A 26,412-nucleotide genomic window follows, 5' to 3' on the forward strand; every position below is an offset into this window, starting at 1 on the left:
GCAACCCGACTCAGATCTGACTACTCGACAGAAGGTGGCACTGCTGTCCTAGAAAAAGTCCGAGCGGAAGTGGCAGACCTCTGTTCAGCTCTTTACTGCAGGGACAGGGGTGCCAGATGGCTTAAGTGTTTCCTCCATCTGTTTGGCACATGGGCTTCCTTTTCCCACTCTCCTTTGTGTTCTACCTCGGCCGCCCTGGAACGTGTTCCCTTCCCCACTCCCACAGTTCCTGTGGATGAAGGTGTTTCCACTGGCCCACTGTCTCTGGCACACCCTTCCTTTGAAAACAAGCACAGGCACTGATGACCTGCACGGGAAAGCCGGGAAAGCTGGAGCGGCCCGTTGCCAGCTAACTGGGAGGGCCGGCCTCGCCCGGTGGGGTGGGATCGCCAGCCTCCCTGAGGTGTTGCAGTCCCGGCTTTGACCCAAGGAAAGAATCCTCTTGGCCCAAAGAGCAAACATCTGTCAAAACAAAATAGCATCTCTGGGTCAAGGGGGCGGCATTGGGCGGGGGAGAAATGGTTCTGGCATTTTGTAAAAAGATGTGCCTAACCCTAGTTAAGATAAAACATTCTTAAGATTCTTCAACCCGAAGTTGGTGCAGAAAGGTGAGTTCGCACCTTCGAGCCAGGCTAGTGGACTCGGAGTCAGAAGACCTGGGTCGAGCACGGGCTTGGGCTTCCCTCCAGCTCTGGGACCACAGGCACATAGCTCCGGCTGCCCTTGGCTCGTCTCTGACGCCCCCTTTACCAGGCGACGTGACAGCCACAAGAGAGGATGCATAAGGTCGAGTCTTCCGCAATCTAAAATGTAGTCGTTGGCATTCCTTGGCCTTTGTAGCAGAACTGAGTCTGGTCAGGTGCCGTTGGAAGTTGCCACATTTTCTCAGTTCTTGGCACCCTGGGTGTCTCAGGAATTTTTCACAGAACTCATAGGCCAAGGGCACCCAGCTGGCTCAGGCAATGGAGCGTGTGACTCTTGATCTCTGGTTTATGAGTTGGAGCCCCATGTTGGGTGTAGAGATTACTTATAAATAAATCTTAAAAGAAAAGAACTTGTAGGCTGAAAGAAATTCCTAACAATTAGCTCCAAAGAATCAACATGACAACTCTCAGAATTTGACAGCCACTTGAAAGAAAGAACACATAAACCTGTGTGGTATCTGATAGATGTTGAGTAATGCTGTGTTTCCCTTTAAGTTTTTACAGGTCGTGAGCACCTTTGGGAGTTTGCTGCAGCGCCCTGGGGGTGCCTTGACGGCACTTTGGGAACTGTGATGGTAGACTGTCTCTGAGGTCAGAGCAGTGGGCCTTGGTGAGGTCCTCACTTAGCTTCCCCAGAGGCCTTGGTTCGGCCAAGTGAGCGGGTCTCACCTTTGGTGACTGTGCAGAACACACTTGAAGTCCTTTAAGAAGGTCAAGTGTCTCGGCCTCCAAGTGCTAGTAATCCGCTTGAAGTGTAGAGGAAGGCTTTGCATCGGGGCAGAGCTGACTCCGGTGTCTCCCGCTGCTTCTCTTCTCCAGCCTCCCCCCTCCCCGGCACTGTTCCTGGTCTTTGCAGGCATCCGGGTCCTACACCTGCGCTCTGAACGCCGCCCGTGGAGCGAGTCTCCCGGGAGCTTGTTCCTGACTGCAGATTTTAGCGAGAACTTTTCAGGGGCCTGCCGGCAGTTGCCCGGGGGCAACGCTTCGCATTGAAACCCTCGATTCTCTTTGTCAGCCATGCGAGGAAAGAGGCCTGGAACGGGTGCCGGCTCCTGCAGGGCTGCTGCAGCGCGCAGGTTTTCCTATTTGGGCTTCGAGCGTGACCCCTCTACCTCCAGGACTTTGGAATCAGGCAGGGAGGGGCTCAGGCTTTTCGTTAGCCAGCAGCCTGGGGCCTGCTCAGCATGAGGACACTTCAGAGGGGCGGCTCGGGTGCTGCGGGAAAGTCCCTTTCTGGCCTTCCGCACGTGGGTCAGCGTGTGCCTTTGCTGGGTGAGCTTCGGGAGAAGCCCCACTTGTGCAGTGTTCTGCTGAGAATCACTTTTCAGGAGGGTACAGCCAAGGGTATCTGTTAGAGCATGAACTTGGCCTTCTTCTCAGAGGTCTTTGACAGGGAAAGAGTTACATGGTACCACTTTTCTTGTGGTTCTGCTGTCGGTTCTGTTTTGTTTTTGTTGTCAAATTATTGTATTAGCAAGAATTGAATATTTTGGAAAAAAAAAAAGACCCTCTAATTCCACAGTCCTCTAACAGGGCACCTCGTTTTCATCCGTCTTTCCGGGTTTGTCTGTACGAAAGCGTACATGTTTTGTTGCTCTCGGAATTGTAACATTTTTCTGTGTTGTTACAGTCTGAGTAATTATAATGGCAGGACTTAAGTGAAAAGTTAAAAGCTAAACACTTAGGGGCGCCTGGGTGGCTCCGTTGATTGAGCATCTGACTCTTGATTTGGGCTCAGTTTATGATCTCATGGTCAGTTTGTGAGTTCGAGCCCCCAGGGGCTCGCAAAGCTTGCTTCAGATCCTTTGTCTCCCTCTCTCTCTCCCTCTCTCTGTCTTGCACACATGCCTCCTTTCTCAAAAATAAATAAACGTCAAAAGAAATTTTTTAGGGGCGCCTGGGTGGCTCAGTTGGTTAAGCGTCCAATTTCGGCTCAGGTCATGATCTCACGGTCTGTGGGTTCAAGCTCATGTCGGGCTCTGTGCGGACAGCTCAGAGCCTGGAGCCTGCTTTGGATTCTGTGTCACCCTCTCTCTCTGACCCTCCCCTGATTGCACTGTCTCTCTCTCTCTCTCAAAAATAAATTTTAAAAAAGCATTAAAATTTTTTTTTAATTTTTTTTAAAGCTAAACTTAAGATTTGTGTCAGAGGTGAGTTCTATCTCAGTGAAACTGCTGTAAGAAAAAGGCTTTTTTGTTTGTTTTTGTAATTTTCTAAATACCTTTAAATGGGAACAATAAGGAAAGGTTGCCATCTACCAACTGTATTCTAGAGGTGAAACCAGTCATTAGCACACTTTATTTTTTTAATGTTTATTTACTTAGTGTAAGAGAGAGACAGAGTGTGAGTGGATGAGAGGCAGAGAGAGAGAATCGGAAGCAGGCTCCAGGCTCCGAGCTGTCAGCACAGAGCCCAATGTAGGGCTCGAACTCACAAACTGTGAGATCATGACTTGAGCTGAAGTCGGCAGCTTAACCGACTAAGGCACCCCAGGCGCCCCTTTTATGTTTATTTATTTACTTTGAGAGAGAGCATGAGCAGGAAGGGCAGAGAGAATCCCAGGCAGGCTCCACACTTAGCACAGAGCCTGATGTAGGGCTCGATTTCATGACTGTGAGATCACAACCCTAGCCAATATCAAGAGTCAGACACTCAGCCAACTGAGCCACCCAGGCTCCCCATCAGCACACTTTTTCACATCAATTCCCGTTGCTCTTCTTGCAGGAGCTAGGTAGAATACAAACAAGAGTTCGTACATTATAGTAGCAAAAAATGTGTTTGTTTTTATAGCTGTCATCGAATAAAACACCACATAGGCACTTTCTTTCCAGTTAGACTCTGCTGGATGGAACACATGCTGTGCTCTTTACATGGGTCAGAAGAGACCGCTCTTTTTTTTTTTTTTTTTTTTTTTTTTTTACTGTTTTTATTTATTTTAGAGAAAGAGAGAGACAGCATGAACAGGGGAGGGTGAGAGAGAGAGGGAGACACAGAATCTGAAGCAGGCTCCAGGCTCTGAGCTAGCTGTCAGCACAGAGCCTGATGCGGGGCTCGAACCCATGACCCATGAGATCATGACCTGAGCCGAAGTCAGACACTTAACCGACTGAGCCACCCAGGTGCCCCGAGACAACTCATTCTTTAACATTCCCATTACAGTTCCCATTACAGTCCTCATGATGGTTCATTCACCCGGAAAGGGATGAGGGCTTAGTAGCAGTCAGGATTTGGTAGCATTCCTTCTGTAAGCACCCAGGAAGCCTCTAGGGCTAAGGACAAGGGTGGCGGCACCCACTTGGTTATGTGGTTAAGTTTTCAGAACCAGCCATTCCATTCAGATCAACTCATGCCTTACTCACTGGAGCACTGGGACCTCGAGCTGTTGCCCCAGCGGTTACAGTTAAAATGTAACACTTCTGGCTGTGTTCTCCTTACTTTGAGAGCTTAACGCTTCTTTGCTCTGTGAGCTGCAACAGAGTCATCCCTGCAGAGGTGTTTTTCCTCCTTGGTCTTTGATGTCGGCTTCCCCAGTTGTTGAAGCAATGGCCTCCTAGAAACCGTCATTATCTGCCGCCTCTGAGTCTAGAAGGAGATCAGAAGCTGGGGAGTGGTTATGACTAGGCTTTAGAGTCAGACAGACTTGGGTTCGGGTCCCAGCATTGCTACTTCCTGGGCAAGAAGCTGCTTCTTTGTACTTTGCCTTGGTTTAGTCATGTGTAAGATGGGAATAATAATGTCTGCTTCGTGGATTATTGGGAGATTTGGATAATGTACGTTAGTTTCTAGTGAGTTCTCTTGTTTAGGGTGTGGGAGGGAGAATATGTACGTGGTACCTCCATCTTGGTTTTGTTATCCTGCCTTCTCCTGTACCCCGTGATCCTTTTGAGTGCTGATTATGGAGAGGGAAAAAAAAAAAAGCTACAGCATGACTCACCCAGGACCAAAGAAGGAAATGGCCCTTGACCATCGCTGGATTGGGAGCCATCCACTCTTCTTGCTGGAAGTTGTGATGTGACCTTTGAACTGTTGAGAATGCGCAAGGCTTCTTAACATTTCACGTTTCCTTGCTTTCACCATGATGAATGGCCTCACCTTTACTCGGGCTAGGGTTGCCCTTAGCACAGGTGGGAGACACGGAATTTCTGGGCCGAGGAGAACCGCCCCCCCTTGTCCCCACCGACACACACTCCCAGTTGGGTGTGTGGTTCTAAGTGGTGACCTGATCTGCAGCAGACAGGACAGAGACTGGGAGAGAGAGGGTGCACGCTCTCGAAGCAGCTCTTTTGTTGTCCAGATTGAAAGGATTCCAAGCTCGGTCCTTTGTCGAGCCGCCTTCCAGAGAAGGCCTGGCTACGTCGTAAGCTGAATGCTGCTGGTAGAAAGGGAATCGCTGGAAGTGATCTCGGGCAGAGGAGAACAATCATTATCTCCCTGTGACCTCCCCTCGTGGCTCCACCGGACTGCCAGCGGGACCCTCTTGACTGCACTGGCCCCTAGTCACCTGAAGCTCAGACTCCCGGCGGCCTCAGCCCACTCCCTGTGGTTCTGCAGCCGCGCATGCCCAGTCAGCCTGCCTTCGGCGGTGCAAGCCCCAACATCATTCTCCCCTTCGGGCCCAGATGCCACAGATTACTAACCGAGGTGTGGCTGGGTGCCTCCTTCCCTAGTCAGGATTTATCTTTTTAAAAAAATTCTATGATGCAGAAACCAAGCTGCCCGCCCTTCAGGATCCAGCACTCCCCACCTCCCTTCTGTGTTCTAATCCTTGGGTCTTGAAATACTGCTGTGCAATTTCTGGGTTCGGTGTTCAGTAGAATTTTGCTGGGTGCCTTCCTACCTTTGGAGTTAGGTGCGTTTGGTTCTGAGCAGTGCCTTAAAGATCGGCTTTCCTTTTGGCCCCGCAGATCCTTCATTTCTCTTCCTGCCAGTGCACAGGTGGCGACCAGTTTGCATTTCTAATCTCGGCTACTTCTGCCTTATATCTTAATCTAACACCTCAGTTCGGCTGCTGACCTCTCAAGCGGAGTAAGGCTATTGTGATTTGGTGGCCGTGTTGAGTTATGGGTCACAAAGACTTCACTTTTCTGTCCCCAGCCTCACAGAGCTGTTTCCCTTTGTCCTGGCTGGCTCCAAGTCCTCCCACCCCTCCCCCCAGATAACCACCTGAAGCATAGAGGCGCTGTTTTTGTGGAAAACCTTTAAGGAAAATGTGCACCCTGGCCCACCACTGAAGGCTTAATTCAAAGTCTTGATGTGAGGTGATCTCTGTACCTAAACACAGCCTTCCCAGACACCCTCCGTGTAAGACAGGAATGGAATGGCCCTCTCTGAACATCTACAACTTTCAGAAAACTCAGAATCTTCCCATGTCTTGAATCGAACGTGAGATTACCCTGGGAATGGATAAGAAAGGCCGCCCTCTGGAAATGGCTCCTGGCCAGAGCCTTGCGTCTGCGTCGAAGTCTGGTTGGTGGCACGTGCAGTGTCGCACCACACCGCGGTGTCACCCTTATTGAGCTCGGTGTTTCAGAAAAATCGTTTCCTCTTTGGTCTACAAGGCCAGTTCTAGGGCCAGCTTCGTTTGTCTGAGCGGATGCCTATTTCACCCTTTCCTGTAGAAACTTCTGCTTGGGAAACAGTCTTCCCATCAGTGAAACGGGAGTGAGAGAGTCTGTTGGATCCAAAGTGATCCCACCAACCTCTGCCCATTTTTCTCATAAATTGAGTGTCTCCATCCCCAGGTAGGCAGTGTCTGTGGCAGTGACCCAGTCCTGGCCAACAGGATAAAACTAAAGGAGATGTGCTGGTGACAGGCTTTCTCAAAGGCTCCCCTGTGTGGGGCGTCAGGGCACAGACACTAGGCATCTGTGCCATGGAAAACCGTCTCCTTGCAGGACGGGGTTCGGTGACATCTGCGAGCCTTGGGATTAAAGTACTTAGCAGAACCCCCAGAATTTCTCCCCACGATTGAGTTGCGTTCACATCGTAGTCCCAGTATTTGGCCCATTGCCTGGTACATGATAAAGGTTCAGTAAATTATTCATGGAGCAAATAAACAGGGTAATTATACAATAATTCTGTCTTTTTGTTTTAGGATTGGGAGCAACAAGCTAGATTTAAGGATTTTTTTAATTTAATTCAGTATTGATGCCCCCACCCCCTTGTATCACAAGTCTGGCCCCTTCTTAGTTCCTCTCCCGCTGCCCCCCTTTCTGACATTGAGTTGCACGTTGGAGCTGACTGTGGGCCTGTCTGGAGTCTGGGGGGACAGGGCTGCAGCTGAAGGTAGCTGTGGGACAGCTAACCTGGGCTAAGAATGGCCACTTAGAAAGGAGAGTGTCTCTGCGTACGTCTGTGTATGTGTGTGTGTGTGCGTGCGTGTGCGCACGCAGATGAATGCACACACATTTCATCCCAGTATTTGAGCAATGTTTGAGCACCTGTCGTGGGCAGGGCACTAACCTGCAGGTGCTGGGAACACAGTGATAACTAACACAGTGAATAAGAGCCCAGAACAGAGCAAGGTCCTCTTTGGCCTGGTGGGGGTGGGGCGGATGAAGGCTTCCATGAGCCGAGGACTGAGGTCTGAATGGGGTTTACTGTCAGCAACAGTGGGGAGGAGGTGTTCCAGGGCGGGGCTTTACCTGAGCCCTGCTGCGGCTCTGTGCTAGGAGGCAGAGGAGGCCGAGGGGCCTGCGGGCAGTCCCCCAGGGCCTCAGGCCACCGTAAGGAGTCTTTATTCTAAGATAGAAAAGCAGAGAAAGAGAAGAAGAGAGCGTTCCTATGCAGATTCTGCACTTAGAGCGCAGAGCCTGATGCTGGGCTCGAACTCTCGAACCCTGAGACCGTGACCTAAGCCGAAATCAGGAGTCAGACACTTAACTGACTGAACCACCCAGGCGCCCCAGTGAGGAATCCTTTTTAAGTGAGATCTCACGAGGACGTAATAACTACTTGGGCAGTGCCAGGTCTGAGAGAATAGAAGATTTAGAAGGCATTGTTTTACTAATCCGCCTCCCCAGCCACCACCTGCTTTTAAGATGTAGGATTACATCATCTATCAGAAAACAGTCTGTCTCTTTCTTCCCCGCTCCAGCAGCTTGGAGAGGCTGCCCTCTGCTCTTGGTTCAGAGTACTTTCTCTGTGCCCAGTGCTCCCCAAGCTGGGGCAAGAAAAGCAACATTTGGTTTTGGCAGAATCCGGCCACTGGAGGCCGCATTGCTTTGTCTCCGGTTGGACGCTGGACCTTTGAGGGTGCGTGGTGGGGCAGCTCGGGAAGGATCGGTGAAGTGGCGTCGGCTGTAAACAAACCTCCGTTCTCTCCACCCGGATCTGGGACTTCTCACCGAGCAAACCCTGCCAGCTCGAACGGGAGCTTATCCCGCGTCACGGAGCCATATTGTTTCTGCTTCCTTCCTCCGCTTCAGTCATAGTGTCTAGGCGGCTGGACTTTTTTGTATCCTCCGCAGGGGGAAGCACATTCCAGGCTCTACAGTCTCTGAAAACGAGGCCCCTCTTGTGGCTGCTGCATTCTTATGGGTCTCAGACACAATTGATGAAGGAACCAAACTTGGCAGGTTCAGATCACTGTTCTTCAGGGCCGTCTCTGGCCGGCCGTGCCCTGTGCCCTGGTGAGGCCTTAGGCTCCAGTGAAGCCTGGGGAGGCTGCAGGGGTGCGGGCAGTCTGGAGGGGAGGCCTTGCCTCAGCGTTTATTTCTTTGACCAGCTAAGCACTCCTTTCCTGTCTTTCCCGTGGTCTCCCTTGGCTCCTTCAGAAGTGGTACGTCTGTTTCATGTTCCTTTGTCTTAATCGGACCTGAACTGGAGAGCCGAAGTGGTTTGCCTGGTCTTTTCTCCCAGGAGCTGCTAGGTGAGATAGCTTTGTGCTCGCCTGCCCAGTGAGCTGGGGGGAGACCCCTGGGCCTGCTGTGCCTGGAGGTCACACTGTCCTGCATCCAGGGCTGTCCTGCTCCCTTGGCTGTGGGTTCCCTGCCTCCCAGCTGACTCAGACTACAGTCTGGTGCGTAGATCTGGCTGAGTTCATGACTTTGACCAACTGAGAATATCCACCTGGAGGCCAGAGGGATGGATTCATACAAGTCAAGACAGGCCCCCCTCACCCCCACCCCGCCGTGCGTTCCAAAACACCGCTTTGGGGGAAGAGGAGGAACAGTGGCTTCTTGTTGCTTTTTACTTGCATCCTAACTGCTCCCTTCCTGCCTCCTCAAGGGCATGGCGAGAGCTGGGAGCCGATTTTTTAAAGCCAGTGTCTTGAACCGCTGGCAGTTTAATAATGTGACCCTTGCATCTCTCTCCTTAGCTCTGTCATATATTAAATACTTCATCAAACCGTTTTCTTGGCTGGCTTCCAAGATAACTATCATGGGTGGTTGGTTCATTTGGTACCGAATTCCTGTATCTGAAGCACGTCTGATAGAAGGGATCTTTCTGGGTCTCCATCTTCCGTGGGGACCACCCTCTGCCCCTGGTCCTGTCTTCCCCTGGGGCTGCTTTGATTGAATACAACTTGCCTCCATGGACAGCTGAGTGTAACTCGTCCTGAAATGTACCCGTCTTTGAGGTATTTGACAGCCATCCTCCGTGGTCTCACCAGACACCCCAACTCTCCTTCCTTACTGACCTTTCTTCTTCCGCATTGTGTGAAGTTCTGGAATCACCCCTCTGTGAAGAACATGTGATAGAGACTGTGGCCCCAGGCCCTTTACTGCAGAGCATGATCAAACCTCCTTCTCATGCTCAGGGCAGGATGTGGGGTTAAACTGCGTTAGGATCCAGAAGAACCTGGCTTGTTGGCTTTCTTCTTTGGGGGCACCTTTGCACCGTGACACCTATCCAGGAGCTCAGCAGGCTCATAACCCAGCTTATTTGTGTCCGAGGACAGAATTATATTCTAAAGCCTAACAAGGTGTGGCCACCAGGAGGCACAGTCCCGTGGTTTCACTGTTTGGGGCCTTAGGAGTCCCACCGGTTTTTTGACATGGGGGAGGCATCTGCCCAACCACACACTGCAAAGTCTTTCCGGGACATCTCTGTGCAGAGCTATGTGGCTTCCAGTCTGAGGCGGCGCGTTTATGTTATCAGTTTATAAACTAGATTCTCTTAATTGGCCAGATAATCTTGCACTTGGAGTTGGATCGATGGTTCATAGGTTGGCCCTTGGCTCGGAGGGATCACGGAGCCAAATTCCGCTGCGGGGCGGGGGTTGTCCCTGGGGATGTTGGGTTTGGGGTTGAGTAGGAGTCTGTAGCTCCATGGGGCTCCTGGTACATTCTGGACACATGCCATCGTGTATGTGTATGTGTGCACACATGCGTGGTGTAACATCAAAAAAGCAAAAGACTAGGCTAGTGGGCAAGTTGAAACCAACTGTCAACTTTATCCCTTTTTGTGTTTGTGTAGAATGATCCATTTGAAGAGTGTAGAACGAAGACAAAAAAAGGAAAGTGAGAGATGAGGGGACACCTGCCTGTTGGTGCCTTTGCTCCATCTTTGCTTTTCTCCCTGAGACCTGACAAAGCAGCCTCAGCTCAGCCAGGCAGGGACCTTGTGAAATGTGGGAATCCCCGGGCCTCCCAGCCCCGCCCCTCCCACTCCTGGGGGCATAAGCTTTAGGAGGCCGCGGTGGCTCACAGCCTTTCGGCCTGCCCAAGGAGCCTTCCGGTAAACAAGTATTTTCCTCTTAGACACTGCGTGTGTGGTGACTAACTTCCTGTGCCTCTGGAGCGGACCTGATAGCGCTCCCGCGTGGATAGCGTGCCCCCTTCCTCGGCCGGCCGGGGGCTGGCGCCCTGCAGGGCTCTGCGAAGGGGCCCCCAGGGAGCCTTTGACTAGTTAACGGTCAGTCCTTGGATGACCAGCCAAGTGGCCATGGAGGGGAGGTAGGATGTACCCAACTGTTTTCCCACAATCAGCACCCAGAAACCTGTGCCCGGAGAGAAAATTTAAGGACCTTTTACAGCCCCACGTTTTGTCGCTGCCGCACTCTTTAACATGGGCTCCTCCGGAGTCACTGCCACAAAGGGATTGTTGTGGGGCCCCTGGAGACGGGCACTCTCCGGAGCGCAGCTGATTGATGACCAACCTGAACTGGGCATGGCAGTCCTCCAGGCGGCCTCCCAGCCCTTCCGTTCCCTAGCTCGGGCCTGCCTCCTCTTCGCCCACCTGACTGGCAGGGGGCGGGTAGCCGGAGGAGACAGGTTGCTAAGCAGCCTGGCCTGGACGTCATGCCTGCCTCGGCCGAATGAATAGCTGCAGTGTTCAGAGGAGCGAGGGGGTTTGGGCCTTTCCCAGAATCTGGAGGGACTTCAGGGGGCGGGGGCTAAGAACTACGCTCGCTGCACAGGCCCATCGCACGGGAGGGCTTCCGGCATCTTCCTTTCCGAAATGTTAACTTGCTGTAACATTTCTTCCCGGAAGTGGAGTCCCCAGAGCCCTGCAGCTGTGTCCGCGTGCCCATTTGGTTCCAGAGTCGTTACTGTCTTACCTCCTCCCCCCTCAGCCTCCCCTGAGCGCAGTTTCTGCCACCGTGATCATTAGCATGTCGTGCGCTTGGGGCGCCTGCTCTGAGCACGGGGGGGGGGGGGGCTTCCCCAGAGACGAGGAAGATAGGTATGTTGTTGTCGTTGGACATCGGGGACAGTGGACTCGGGAAGGCCTTGCTCCCCACCGCGGCCCGGCTTGTTTCAGAGGCTGGGAGCTTGGCCTTTTCCAGGTTGATCTGGTTTAAATGAAGCACTTACTCTGGCCAGTGAAATACAGAGCAAGTCCAGCCAAACGTCTGATAAGAAACCTTTGCTCTTAAGTCTCTGCACTTGGCCAGCCCTGAAGGACCTAGAGGAGTGGGTGTTGCAGGGCGGAAGTTTGCACTAAGGATCAGAGAGAGCTTTTCTGTGGAGAGATAGAAAGCCATTGTAAAGAGCCAAGAGGTGAGCCAGGAGCGGAGCTGCCTCCGTGCTCGGGCCTCTCTGGGGGCCTGGTTCAGCCACTGGTTAGAGGCCCAGTGCATGCCTGCCCCAGGGTTCCATGAGCCACCCCATTATGATAAGGTCTCCCTTTTTTGCATAAACTAAAAGTAAGAAAAATCTCTTGGGAGCAGAAAGTCTTTTGTGCTTTAGTCTTGGGATTCTCATATTAACAAAGTTGCTGCCCCTTGCCTGCTCTGTACCGGGTAGGGGTGGCAGGGGTGGCGGTGTTCTGGGGTGGCCGACCAGGCCCCAGGGGAGACAGCGGGCAGGTCTGGGTGTGCAGCTGACGGATGGCTGCCATTTGCTCTCCTCGCCATTGGTGGATGTCGGTCTCTGCGGGGACCCTGGAGGAGAGCCTGAAGCAGGCATCCAGAGGATCTCAGCTGTGCTGATAAAGGGGGATTAGGAGGCTCGGGGGCCCCCGAAGGCCCCCAGACCATCGGCTCGCTCTTAGGTTCTGTGTGTTGCCTTTACCTTTTCTCCTCCCTTAAAATCCTGAGTGGTTTCAGTGAAGAAAGTAACCGTGGGTCAGGAGCCCTGGGGCTTACCTCTTTATATTTATTTCTCTTTTGCAGGATAACCCAGAAGTAGAAAAGCGGGATCCTCAGGAATTAGTTGGTGAGTACCCCAGGGGGAGCCTCGGAGGCAGATTTCTGAGCCTGGTGCAGAGCGAACTGGCTCCCGGCCGTGCTGGGCCTGCCGCTGCGCGGGGTGGGGCTTCTCCCAGCTTCAGCCAAGGCCGCCGTTCTGCCGTGAGCCTTGTCCCTTCGTGTGCTCTCAGGGCCTGTGGCATTTCCTAAGATGTCTGAGTAAGACACCCAGGGAACAATTCTTCTTTGAAAATCATATTCATGGTGCATTTCACTGGGCTTTGGTCAGTTGCCAGTGTTTTCAAGATGGATTTAGGGCCCCTTTCAGTGGGGTGCTCTTTCCATTATGCCCTAGGCTTGTCCTCTGTCCTCGAACACCCCTCCCCGCTTTGCCGGCGTACTCATGTACTCAAGAAGCAAGCATGCGGCCTCTCTGCTGGCACTTTGCTCTGTCCTACAGAGAGAGCGTGCCTCGTAGCCCTGGAGTCCAAGCCCCTTTGGGGCTTGGGGCCAGGGCAGTTAACGTTTCTGAAAAGGGGTACCCGTGTCATCCAGTCCCTCTGCTAACTCTGGTCTCTCAATCCTTAAAAAAAATTTTTTTTAATGTTTTATTTATTTTTGAGCGAGAGAGAGAGAGACACAGCATGAGCAGGGGAGGGTCAGAGAGAGAGGGAGACACAGGAACCGAAGACAGGCTCCAGGCTCTGACCTGTCAGCACAAAGCCCGACGCGAGGCTCGAACCCACAAACTGTGAGATCATAACCTGAGCCAAAGTCGGACACTTAACCAACTGAGCCACCCACATGCCCCTCTTAATCCTTTTTTGGAAAACCCCTCGACTCTGTTAGTTTGGTCACGGACTTTGTCACACCTCTGCCAAAGCCTGTCTAAATGTCACGGGAGAAGGCGACCCTCCTTCCGTGTGATAGCTGTGACTGTCTCTCCCTGGCTGCTCCATTAATCTTACAAAACAGGGGTCCTGCTTCAAAGGCGGCCTGCAGAACCTTCCCCTGTGCGTCCAGATGGAGGCTTTGTGGCCTGCAGCCCCTCCAGCCCGTCCTTTTCTTGGAGGGGATCCTCTCACGGGATCTGGGAGGTAGAGAGCTGTCCGGTGCTGCTAACGGAAACAATGAGAATTATCCGCATTACGTTTGTTCTCCGGGGAAGGACCGGGTGGGAGCGCGCCTGCGGTGAGCAGCCTCCACCCTCAGCTGCCTTTATCCCTGAGTGCTGTGTGATGACTGCAGCGTGAGTCTGTCAGGTCCTGTAAAACCCAGAATTCTCCTAGACCGCAGAGTTCACTGCCTAGAAAATGGCCCCGGAGGGCCATTCCTCTGCCTTTGCAGACGGAGGAAGCGCAGAGCATGGCTTCCTCTGAGTGGGTACCCCTCAGGGGCATGTGTGGGCCGGAGCCTCCGTCTCCCGTTCCCTCCCCTGCCCCACCGGTGCCTGCTGTAAGCTACCGAGAAACGAGGGGGGACTGTGGGGGCAGAGAGCAGCTTACCCAGGAGGCCGAGCAGTGGAATGGGGGGCAATCAGCCACCTCCGCCCCAATTTCTCACCCAGCGTCCACCTTTTCTCTCCCTGCCACCTTTTGATAATAGCTTTATTGAAGCATAACTACATAGAGTAAGATTTGCCGATTTTTAGGGTCCCATTTGATCAACTTTGAGAGATGCATGTAGTCCTGTCAGTCCCCGTCACAGTCACACTATAAAACACTTCTGTACAGGGGCGCCTGGGGTGCTCAGTTGGTTGAGCATCCAACTTCGACTCAGTCATGATCTCACTGTTCGTGCGTTTGAGCCCCGCATCAGGCTCTGTACTGACAGTTTGGAGCCTGGAGCCTGCTTCTGATTCTGCATCTCCCTCTCTCTCTGCCTCCTCCTCCCCCACTCACACTCTGTCTTTCTCTCTCTCAAAAATAAACAAACATTAAAAACATATTTTAAGCACTTCTTTATAAAGTTTTTTTTTTATTATTTATTTTTTGAGAGAGAGAAGAGCGATGAGAGTGAGGGAGGGGCAGAGCGAGGGACGGGGGATGTGAAGCCGCTCTGCGCTGACAGCAGAGAGCCCGATGCAGGGCTCGAACCCATGAACCATGAGATCATGACTTAAAACACTTCTGTCACTGCAGGGGCGCCTGCCTGGCTCGGGTGGTGAAGCATGTGACCCTTGATCTCGGAGTCGTGACTTTAAGCCCCACACTGGGGCTTACTTAAAGATTAATTAATTACTGTTAAAATAATTTCCTTCACTGCAGAATGTTCCTTATGCCTCTCCTTGCAGACCGTTTCCTTCCTGGGCCTCCGGCAAGCAGTGATGTACCTTCTTCACTACAGTTTTGCCTTTTTTAGAATTTCATAAGGATCAGGATTTCTCAGCCTTAGCACCGTTGACATTTTGGGCTGGATAATTCCTTGTTGTGGGGGCCTGGCCTGTGTTCCGCACAGCGCTTTAGCACCCTAGGCCCTTAGGATGTCAGTAGCCCTCCCCCACCCACCCCCGCCCCATGTGACAAGGGAAATGTTTCTAGACACGGCCTAATATCCCCTTGAAGGTTGGGGGAAACATAATTGCCCCCAGTTGAGAACCTTTGATAGAAATGAAATTACCATCTTTTTTGTCTGGCTTCTTTCACTTCCCGTGTGGGTTTGAGATCCTTCCGTGATACTGACCATATCCATAGTTTCGTTGTATCGCTCGATACTTTATTTTATCGGAGGCTTACTGCCGTAGGTGAGTCCATTCCGTTCCCACAGTGGGTGTTAAAGCCTTGGCGTCTGGTTTACTGCTACGGTTTCTCACCGAGGAGGTCGTGGTTGAGCTCTGCCTGAACTCAGCTCCTTTTGTTCGTGGCCCTGGAGATAGGACTCTCGGGTCGCTGCTCCCCTCCCTCCATGGGAAGCATTTTCATATATGTAGGTGGCCCCCGGGTTTGTTTTCTTTTTTGTGATTTAAAAAAAATATATATATATATATATATATTTTTTTTTCTATTTGAGAGACAGAGCACAAGCAGGGGAGGGGCAGAGAGACAGAGACAGAAGCTGAAGCAGACCTCGGGCTCTGAGCTGTCAGTACAGAGTCTGATGTGGGGCTCAAACTCAGGGGCAGTGAGATCATGACCTAACACTTAACCTCCTGAGCCACCCAGGTGCCCTTTTTTTTTTTTTTTTTTTAGTTTTTTAATTTATTTTGAGAGAGAGAGCAGGGAAGGGGCAGAGAGAAGGAAAGAGAGACTTCCAAGGAGGCTCCTCGCTGTCAGCCCAGAGCCTGAGGGAGGGCTCAAACTCATGAACTGTGAGATCATGACCTGAGCTGAAACCAAGAGTCAGACACTTAACTGACTGAGCCACCCCGGCGCCCCAAGGTGGCCCCAAGGTTTAATGGAGCAAATGACAGCAGAGAAGCTGACTTCAGGAGTCCCCAGCACTGTGGCCACTTTACAGCCCTGAGCACGCTGCCCAGTCTGTCCCTCCAGGCACCCCGCTGCTGCCCCCTCGTCGTGCCGGCCGGGTCCCCCGCGTCTCTGGTGAACTGGGGGGCGCTCCGCAGCTCCTCCTGCCTGCCCCGCGGTTCCCCTCTCCCCGCTGCGGCACGTGAGCCCACCTGACTCACTGGTCCTGCTCAGATTCGCACCTGGCAGCCACGGACGTCGCTGTTCTGTGGCTTGGGTGTGCGCGGGGTGACTCACCAAGGTAGACTTCTCAGATCCTGAGCACGGCTGCCCTTCTGGAATGCCCCCAGGTAGACCCCAAGAGCAGCCACAGTACTGTGGGAGCTGCGCCCCCCGCCCCGCCCTGCCCCAGTGCCTGGACACGTTTCTCCATGGATTTCCTGGGAAGTTGGTTCGAGGCCTTGCGGCTGCCCGCATAAATATATGTGGGTGTGGCGTCTTCTGCTTTAGACCATCCTGCGGCTCAGGGAAGGTCACTGAAGAATGGCTCCTGGACACGGTGGGGAAACTTTCATTGAATTTTCAGACCCTCTCCCTTCACTTGCCAGTTACTTCGGAGGAATTCTTTTGTTCCTAACCCGGAGCTCAGGAGGGGCTCTCCCTCCCTGTCACACTATATACTGTTTGAGCCCTAGTGTGGTTGGGTTGCTGTGGCAACAGTGTCACACCCTGTTTTTCCAAAAGGCTTTCCTGGCAAATGCCAAAGGGCATTCTTTGTCTCTCGTCACATGCACACATACGCTCTCCACCCCTTCTTGTGCCCAGAGCCTGCCCAGACCATCCTTGCTTTGGCCTTCTGGAAATAATGAGGACTAGCTCACCCCAGCTAATTCCGCTCTCTGCTGGCCTCTGCAGCCTGCCTTGGGCTGAGGAGGAGGGGGAAGCCAGGAGGAGACTTGAACTGTAGCCAGATAATGGGTGTTGCCATCGCTGCCAGCGGCGGCGGCGGCAGGAGACAGAAGGTACTGCGCAAAGAGGGGCACGTAGTCCCCTGGCAGAACTTGCTCCTGGGCTGCCCTGGTGTCCCCGGTCCACGGCAGGACATGTCACCCCATCTCGGTCCTCTGGCCTTCCTTTCAGAATGACGTGCCTAGCGCTCTGTTCTCGAGGTGCATCCAGCGAGGACCCACTGCTGATGGGGGGAGTCTGCGCTCAGAGCGCGGTTGAGGCTCTGCCCCGGCCTCAGGACGCACAGGGTGCTTGCAGCCTTGTGACTGGAAAATTCCCTGGAGCCATACCCTGAGCCCTTCTCAGCACTGAGTTCTTAGTAGGAACAGCACAACTCTGAGTGGAGATCAAAGCACCTTATCTGCTAAGAAAATATTAACCCAGCCCCAGGAGAAGAAGCAAAGGCTGTGCTAGGCTCTCATCAGGCGGTCCAGGCAGCCACCCGGGCCTAAGAGATAGTCTGGCCCAGGGCCTGGCATGCAGTGGGTACCCAGTAAGTACTTGCTGGGTGTTGCTGGTGCTGGTTGTTCATTCTTTCCCTTCATCCTGCCCCACCCCACTCCGCTTGCTGTTCCCTCATTGTATGCTCCTTTTCATGAGAGAATGTTTTCAAGAGCGCAGACAGAATCTCATGACAAACAGCACATTGTCTGAGTGACCCAGAGCACACTCTGCGGGCCCAGGGTGGCCAGAGGCCACAGGGAAGGGAGCGCCGAGAGCCGGAACCTGGGTGGGCGGTGGCAGATCGCCGAGGGAGCTGTCCCTTGGGAGTTGTGGTTCTTCACATCATCATCAGGCCCTTTGTTCCCAAGATGGAGGCGGACCGAAAGAGGGTTGATCGGTTATTTTTAAAAGACTAAGCTAATAACCCGCAGGTAATTTTTGAAATATTTATATGCAAAGCGGTTTTGAATGCTTTGAGTCCCAGAGCCTCGGGAACCCTGAACTCTTTCTCCTGTGTCTTGGGTAAGATGGCCTAAGATGAGAAGGATGAAATTCTGCGACTTTCCAGAATCGCAGAGGATGTTGTAGGAACAGCCGGTGCCGGGGGGCTGGAGCCGGCTCACATGCTCCCCCCGCCCCACCCTGCCCGGGCCTGGGTCCAACAATGAGAGAATGAATACCCCAGAAACTGGCAGACGCTGTAGATCGTGGCTCTTCCCCTCCTCTCCTCCTTCCCCCCGCCCCAAGCTGGCTCTTGAACATTTACTAGCACACCCTGCACGTACCCTGTCCTTCAGAGTTAACTGTGGGGACGTGGGATCATGCATTCTCCCCCCCCCCCTTTTTTTTTTTTTAATTTATTTTTGAGAGACAGAGACCGTGCCAGCAGGGGAGGGTCAGAGAGAGAGGGAGACACAGAATCCAAAGCAGGCTCCAGGCTCTGAGCTAGCTGTCAGCACAGAGCCTGATGCGGGGCTCGAACCCATGAACCGTGAGATCATGACCTGAGCCGAAGTTGGTCACTTAGCCGACTGAGCCACCCAGGCGCCTCTCATTCTGGTCATTTGATCTCAACTCAGATGACACAGAGTAGTAACACAGAGACCCCTGTGAACACTGTTGTACCGTCTCATAGCCTTTATCTCTCCTAAAAACATGTGTGCCTTTTTTTTTCCCCCTAAACTTCACGTCTGGCCCCGATCCTTCCCCTGCCCGCAACCGCCCCCTGACATCCACACTCACAGAACTTTTCTCTCTGTTCTCCCACAGCCTCCTTTTCTGAAAGAGTCCGAAACATGTCCCCCGATGAAATCAAGATCCCACCTGAACCCCCAGGCAGATGTTCCAATCACTTGCAAGTAAGTACAGAACCCCGCTGCGGAGGCCCGTGTGGATGAGGAAGCCCGGGGCAGAGTGGCTGGTTTGGTCCGACTTTAAGAGCCTGCAGTCCTGGTTACCTCTCTTAGCCTGCCGTCAGGGGTTTGCTCTGTCCCCATTGCCACCTGCGGCCCCGTCGCCCGGCGCCAGTCCTGCTGGGACCCCTCGCTTGCCCTCAGGTCCGATGCTAAGGCAGAGAAAATTCTGCACCTTCCGTGCAACCCAGGTGAGCCAGCGGGGAACTTCGCCAAGAAACTGAGGGACCATTAGAAGGTAGAATGAGTAGGATGTAGAAACGCAAAAGCACAAGCATTTCTGTGCCTACGAGTCTGTGCTCATACTCCTGACGCGCCAGTTCCCTCGCTGCTGGGCTGACAGAATCCCAGGCAGATGCAGCCTGAGGTTCTGAAGTCCCAAGGGGACGGAGTATTGAGTGCAGTTACTCCCTTGAGAGCGGGACCTCAGGGGGCCCCTTGGGGTTGCACCTCCTTTTCAGCCTCTGTGATTGTTTCTCCTTGTCCCTCTGCGGGCTCCCCGTGCGTGGACCCTTGTGACGACCACAGGGCAGACGGCCACGCCTGCCCACTAGCGGCATCCAGTCCACCTGCTCTACCTTTAACCCGACAGAGTCTGCTGGTGCCTCTGGCCACTCCACAGGCCCACGGCACTCCCCTGACGGATGACTAAGGGGACCCGGGGCTATGGAACACAGCTGGCTGGGCAGGGCCGCAATCGGGGCTGGGGCCACAGTGCAGATTCTCTTCCTTTGCCGGAAGTCCCCTCCCTTTGCTGAGTTGTCCACCCCCCAGGATAGCATCTCCCCTCCCCGCCCGGCAACAAGCCGCAGCCTGTAAGGACAATCTGGCGATCTGCCAGAGGCAGCTGGCCAGCTCAGCCTTCAGGTTCCGTGCAGTTCTCATTTTTAGATGTTCCTGATCGTAGGAACCACGACATTAAGCGAACGCTTTAGTTGACTTGAAATGGGAGAACCCATCCGATGGCCCAGGAAACCCAGAAAAGTAATCTGAGATACAGGTCACCTCAACTTGCCGAGTCTTCCATGGCTTTCGCCTCCCCTTGCCCTTGAAGAGAGAACGTTGAGGTTTGTCGCTCTTGGTCGTCTCTTCCGCGGTAAATGAATCACAAACCTCTCTCTGCACTTCAGTGCTGCCCCTGGCCAGCCCGGCAGAAGGACTCAGCCTTCTGACAAAGGGAGTGGATCACCTCTCCTGATGTTCCCAAAGGGCGTCACGCGGGACCCCCGGCCCTGCCCACCCCCTCTCGCAGGTGAAGAGTGCCCCAAATGTTTTCCTTCTGGAGAGTCTGTGCATTTAGCCACCGCTCGTGGGGGAGGCTGCAGAGAGACCTTGCCCCGGGCCAGCACCAGCCTTGCTGGGTCACACTGGTCTTCCTCGCAGGTGGCTCTGCCCGGAGACTCAGGTGTCTGGGGCCTCTTCCTGCGCTGGGTGGTGTGGAGGCCGTCTGCAGGGATCATCTTGGTGGGACTGGTCTGGATTCCTCCCCGGCGATCCTCCTATTGCCCGGTGAAAGCCAGCCCAGGGGCCTGGGGGGCAGTTCTAATGAGGCGAGCTCTTGACCCTCGACAGTGCCTCTTCATAAAGCGGTGGGGACTGGCCATCTGGGAGCCTCCAACAAGGGACACTGTAGGAAGCTTATGAGACCAAATCCGAAAAACTCTACTCCTGCCTTCCTCTGAAAGGACATAGCCTTCCCAGGTCTCCCACTCAGGACCTGACCCGGTGTTTAAATTCAAAATCAGCATCGAGCCCCTGCCCATCCACTCTTTGCCTGAATCTTTTTTGGAGGATTCAGGAGCCGATTCACAGGCGGGGATAATTCATGGTCTTCTCTACGGTTTCTCTGCCTCCACCTTTCACTACCCCTCCGCCAGCCGTCCAGAGGGAGGCCGGAGAAAGCAAAACAAAAACAAGACTGATCTCGGGTCTGCCTTATTTGTGCTCAGCACCGGTCCCAGGCTGGGTGGAGAAAGATCGAGTGACTAGAGTAGGGCTGTGCATGGCTCCTGGGGGGTCTCCTGTGACCAGGTGTCCACACACAGCACGTGTGACCCCCGACTGGGAGGGTAGCGTCATAAGCACCCTTCCGTTTCTTTCTCTAGGACAAGATCCAGAAGCTTTATGAGCGGAAGATAAAGGAGGGAATGGATATGAATTACATTATCCAAAGGAAGAAAGAATTTCGGAACCCCAGGTAAGTTCCCCGTGGGCCTACAGCATCCGTTGGGTCGCTGATGTTGGATGGGGGACTGGGATGCCTCCGTGGAGGTGGCAGGGTGAGGTGCGACTAGGGTCCCTCCTCTGCCCACGGGGGCCACCACCCAGACTGCAGTAACCCAGAAACCAGGGTGTAGAGTGGACGCCGAGAGCCTGAGCTGGGCTGAAGGAGGCCTGGCCGGGTTCTCCTGCCCGCTCTGCTCCGAAGGCCCACAGCCTTGCAACGCCTCGGTTTACTCACCTCTACAGTGAGGGAATTGGACAAGGCAATCCCTGTAGCTTCCTCTTTCACTCCCAAAGTGTCACTGATTCTGGGTACAGGTGACAGGTTTGGGGCACAGAGCTGTGTCTGGGTCTTACTCCATGCAGTGTCTAAGTAAGTGGCACGCTCAGGAAAGTCTGGTCTGGCGGTGACATCAAGGACCTGCCCCGGCCCTTATGTGGGCCTCTATGTGGCCCCGACCCAGGCACACAGAGCTGAGGGTCAGATGTCTGGATAAGACCAAAAAAACAAAAACAAAACACCACGGCCCTCACCTGGACACCATCCCCGTCCTGGCCCCTGGCTAGTGGTCCACGCCTCTGGGAGAGGGGAGGAGTGACTTCAGGTCAGACCAGCGGATGTTTCCCCTTCTATCAGGAAGCCTGTTTACAACAGTTCAGCTGGGTTTAAAGCGTTTGTCTGAGCCCAGGAACTGGACTGTTCTGGTCTCTCAGAATCAGGTGCCACCTGCTCAGTGCCTCCTGGTATTTTTCTTTCAGCATCTATGAGAAGCTGATCCAGTTCTGCGCCATCGACGAGCTCGGCACCAACTACCCAAAGGCACGTCCCGCGTGCGGGGCCGGGGGAGGGCAGCCAGGGCCCTGTGCCCGCTCTGCTGGATTCGGCCTGGAGCTGCCGAAGGGCCCGGGTAGCGGCAGTGCTGACCGAAGAGCGCAGTCCCCAGCTCTCTCGTTAGGGCCCCCGTTGCTCTGAAATAGCCCAAGGGAGAGACTGCGCTGACAGACCCGGCCCCGGGCCCCGGCCGGTCAGCGCGTGTGGGCTTGCTCACTCCTGAAGCCAGGCCCACGACAGAGCAAATCGGCCGTCCCCTCTGGCTGGAAACCTGGGATGACCGCCGAGTCCCTCTGCCCTTACGGCAGGGGGGTCCAGGCCAGGAAAATCCATGGAAAGACTCGGGGAGAGGGGACGTGGGTTTCTAAGCCATTTGTCACCCAGCGGCCCTTGCTGACTGCAGCGTTAATTTTCTTTTCTCAGGATATGTTTGACCCCCATGGCTGGTCCGAGGACTCCTACTATGAGGCGTTAGGTAGGTGGCCATCCATCCGTCTGTCCTGTCTGTTCATCCGGTCAGTCTGCCAACACATATCTCAGGGTCCCCTGCGTGTCAGGCCGTGTCCGAGGAGGGAGGTGTATATATGGTGTTGAACGAGACAGACCCGCTCTGATGTAGGCGGGCCATGACACGCCGCAGGGGGCAAAGCGGTCCTAGAAGTGGGCAGTGTTGGGCGAAAGGGCACAGCCGAAGGCAGGGGACAGCCTTGCCGGGGAGGGGGGTGGGGCGCCGTGTTCGAGACGAGGTTTGAAGAGGTGCAGAGGCTGGTCGGGCAGATGCAGGCCGTGTCCCAGGCAGGGGGTTGGAGGTACAGAGGCCGGTGAGAAGGCATTTTGTCAAGGGTCCCAGAAGGGAGAACGGGGCAGAATTGTGCAGTCCGGGCCCCCAGGTGGCAGGCCTGGAGCCGGCAGCCCATGGGCCCGGTGTGGCCTGCAGATGTGTTTTGTTTGGCCCGCAAGTTTCACCTTGCTTTAGCTTGAATTAGTTGCCAGCGTTTTACCCAAAATCCATGATGCAGCTGCTCTTGGTCAGTGGGAAGGAGCCCGCCCTGGGCCTGCACCCCGTCCCCGCACGGTGACAGTCAGCTGGGGCTCGGGGGCAGCTCACCCCCCAGACAAGGGCCTTTACTTCTAAAGCCTCTGCCCTGCGCTGGCCGAGGGCCCGCACTTCCCTTTGCCGGCCTCGGGGCCGCCCACGTGCGGGGACGGGGGTGGTGTGGGGTCCCACGACCTAGAGTGTCTTCACGTGGGGGCTCTTGCAAGGCTGCTTTTGTTACAACTCCTCTGGTCTCTGTAGCTAAGGCCCAGAAGATCGAGATGGACAAACTGGAAAAGGCCAAAAAGGAGCGAACCAAAGTGAGTGGCGGACAGGTGCCCTGACGGCAGGGGCCGGTGTCCGGGTGTCGTTCCCCCCCCTTCAGCTTGAAGGTGCTTCTCGGTTGCTTCCATTTGGTTTCTTGGGGTCTTGTGGTTTGCTGCGGGATGCCCTCCCTCCCCGCCCCCTTCCAGCCACAGAGTCCCGGTGGCTTTCTCTCTGTTGTCACCCGCGTCCTCTCTGACCCAAACAGGCAAGTGTTCCTTCTGAGGGATACTTTCTCGGCCCCCCAGATCTGATCTCGGTGCTTCCTTACAGGTCCTGTGCCTGGTGGCCCTGGGCTCTCTTCTTCCCAAGCACCATGTTCTGGATCCTTTGGGGAACAGAAATTTGGCTCTGGGACTAAATGAGACTTGTGCCCTTCATGACCAGTCCCCGACACAGAACACTGGGCCTCGGGGCACCAGTTCTGCCCACCCTCGGTTTGGTGTGGCCTCCAGGATGCGCCCTGACCCCTGAGCAGAGAGGCCGTGGCCCTCTGGGAGCCGGCGCAGGGGCGATCGGATCTTCTTAGTGCTTGGTGAAATGCCCCTTCTCTCTCTTTCCCTCCCCACTCCAAACCCCAGGCTTAGTGTGGGGCATGCCTGTGGCGCCCGGTGACCCAAGCCGTGCTCCCGTGCAGGCATGAGGCAGAGTGGCGCGCAGGGGTGCCCTGCGTGTGCAGAAGCTTGGAGACACCGGGAGCATGCCAGTGTCCGTTCGGAGGGCTCTCCTTGAAGCAGTAGAAGCCCCTCCGAGTCCTCTCCCTGCCTCAGACGGCACGACGGGGCTGCCTCTCGGTGCCTCCCATACTCAGTGCCCCGCTCTGTCTCCCGGGAGCAGACGCCGGCCGAGGATGTGGGTAAACAACTTGGCACCGGTGTTCTCTTTCCTCTCGCCCTCCAGATCGAGTTTGTGACTGGCACCAAGAAAGGTACCACGACCAACGCCACAGCCACGACTACTACCACGGCCAGCACGGCGGTTGCAGGTAGAAGGCAGCTCATCTGGTCCCACCCCCTAGATGGGGCGAGGGTTTCCCAGCCTTGTTTGGGGGAACAGAGGCCTTGGGAACCGGGGTCTAGCTTCCACCTTGCTGTGCTTTTTGTCTGACCCCAGAGTTTGTGAGGCATCTCAGGAGCCTGGGGGAGGGTCCCCGGTCCGCAGGCTGCCAGCAAAGGCGATGCTGCTCCCCGGGCTATCCTGAGCCTGACTCTTCCCTTGCCTCTCTCCAGATGCCCAAAAGAGAAAGAGCAAGTGGGACTCAGCCATTCCAGTGACGACGATAGCCCAGCCAACCATCCTCACAACCACGGCCACCCTGCCAGCTGTTGTCACGGTGACCACTAGTGCCAGCGGCTCCAAGACCACTGTGATCTCTGCTGTGGGCACCATCGTGAAAAAGGCCAAGCAGTGACCTGAGGGACCAGCTTGGGGCGGCTCGGACACTCTCCCTCCCGTCGAGGGGAGGGGCCCCTCTGGGGCTTGATGAACTTGCGCAGCCCAGGGACCGACGCGGTGCACAGGCGTCGCCTTGCAGATTTCAGGACTGGGAACTGCCCCCCCAGATGCCACCCCCAAGAGGAGCCTCTGTGTGTCGTGCTGCCAGCCAGGAAGAGGACGTTGTCACAGAGGAGTCGGTGCTCCGGAGAGCATCCACACCCCACTCGGGGTCCGGGGCCCTATTAAAAGCACTGTACTCTTAACATCTCGGCATCTTGGATGCAGTGGCCTCCTCTGTGGTCTGTTTTCAGGCACGTGCGGAAGCTCCGAGGGCCCTCTCCATCTTCTCTGCTGGGGTTGTTACCTCAGGGTAGGTAACGGAGGGGCCGAAGCCTGTGGCCCTAGGGGAGGCCAGGACGCAGCCATGGTCGTTCCCAGCGTGCGCCCCTTGGCACACGCAGGTGGGAGTTCGCAGAGCGGGTGAGGCCCCGTGTCCCAGCTGTCTGCCGCCCTGATCCTGAAACCCCGCTGGTTCTCGGACCACTTTCTGGACACAGCCAGGCTTTTGAAATCAGCCAGTTACCAGAAGGCTCGGTTTCGATCCCCAGCCCGCACAGCCAGAGAGGCCTGCGTGCCTGGCCAGGGCTGCCCCCGGCCTTCAGTGCCCGCCGAGCGCCGCGGGACGTGAATCACCTCCTGCCCTGGCTGGCGGCAGCTCATTGTTTACGTGAGAGCCAGGCTCCTGGGAGGATCCTACCACCCCGCCTTTCCTGTGCCTGTTATCTCTGCCCCACAGCAGCGCCTGGGCAGCGCCAGCGGCTGCTGGGCTCCTCTTGGGGCCAAAACAGATTTCCCAGCCGCCGCCGACCCGCAAGTCTGGAGGGAATTTGCTTGCCTTCCTCGCGCTTTGGCAGCTCTCCAGTCCAGCGGGAGGACTCCGTGTCAGAGAAGGAAGCCGGCCTGCGAGGGGGCAGGTCACGTCTGTGGCAGGGGCAGAGCTCTAGAAGGAGGGTCCTCGGACTGCATCTGGTCATTGTTGCGTGACCAAACGAGTGTGATGAGCCTGCCGTCCCCAGAATAAAACTGGACTCACATTGGTCCCTTCCCCCGGTGCCCCCAGCCGCACACACCCTTGGGCCCTGAGGGAGGTCGGCTGTTCCCCTCCCCTCCTTTGCTGGGACTTTGTGACCCCGGAGAGGACCTGCTGTGCCCTGAGTCCCACCAGGGTCACTGAAGGCTTCCTGGCCCTCAGCCTCCAGCAGGGGCGCCTCCGTGGCCCGAGGACGCCGGGGCTTGCCTGGGGGGCCGTGTGGCACAACAGACGCAGCGGTTGAAGCAGACTCGGCACCTCTGCTCTGGATCCTGGGTTAAACTTGTGTTTTAGTTGGCGTGTCTCGGGCCATCATCTCTGTGAGTCCACGCTGCCGAATTGCCGTAATAAAGCTCCGTAGGGTGGTGGTGAGCAGTCCAGGGGCTGATGTGCACAGGAGCTTTACAAGCTTGAGGCGCCGATCCAGTTCCTTCCTGGTTTAGGCCCAGGAGAGCAGCAGACGGCACCGCTGATACAAGCGGCCCGGGTCATGGCCCTCTGCTGTGCTCAGGGCACCCGCCTTCTGGCCGCTGAACAGTCACGACTGCTCGCCCAGTGAGTGGGGCAGCCCCGAGGTAGCCATGCTGTTTCCCCGGAAGCCTTGTGAGTTGGGTCAAGGTCCCTAATCCCTCTGAACTCACTCTTATAAAACAAGATTAGCTCCTGCCCACCTTAATCCCACTGAGGGTGGCACGGGGTCCAATGCCCTGTTTCTTTCTGTAGAGGCGATGTCACAGGCTCTAGGCGCCAAGGTGGTTTCTGGCTCCCAGGCATCCCTGCCCTGCCTTTTTCCTGTGCTTCTAACGCTAGGCAGTGACCTCGTGATCTGTCCCTGGCCACGAGTGGAGACCCTGTGCTGTCCCCACCCCTGATGGGCCACTCCGGAAACCCCTTCTCGTCGCCACCATGCCTGCTCAGTTCCA

General features: G+C 55.1%; 1 protein-coding gene across 5 annotated transcripts in view; it reads left to right on the forward strand.

The window, feature by feature from the left end:
- The window catches only part of SAP30BP (SAP30 binding protein), a 35,961-nt gene extending 10,096 nt beyond the window's left edge, over positions 1 to 25,865 (forward strand). For 3 of the 5 annotated variants that reach the window (XM_029927585.1, XM_029927587.1, XM_029927589.1), the window contains 8 exons: positions 12,265 to 12,307; positions 18,405 to 18,493; positions 20,653 to 20,744; positions 21,530 to 21,590; positions 22,026 to 22,077; positions 22,900 to 22,958; positions 23,863 to 23,947; positions 24,192 to 25,865. In XM_029927585.1, the coding sequence (XP_029783445.1) occupies positions 12,265 to 12,307; positions 18,405 to 18,493; positions 20,653 to 20,744; positions 21,530 to 21,590; positions 22,026 to 22,077; positions 22,900 to 22,958; positions 23,863 to 23,947; positions 24,192 to 24,373 (663 nt within the window). In that variant the 3' untranslated portion in view covers positions 24,374 to 25,865. The other 2 variants (XM_029927588.1, XM_029927586.1) reach the window with 2 other exon arrangements.
- The last annotated feature ends 547 nt before the right edge of the window (positions 25,866 to 26,412 follow it).

The sequence above is a fragment of the Suricata suricatta genome, chromosome 17 (assembly GCF_006229205.1).
Source record: "Suricata suricatta isolate VVHF042 chromosome 17, meerkat_22Aug2017_6uvM2_HiC, whole genome shotgun sequence".
Lineage (NCBI taxonomy): Eukaryota > Metazoa > Chordata > Mammalia > Carnivora > Herpestidae > Suricata > Suricata suricatta.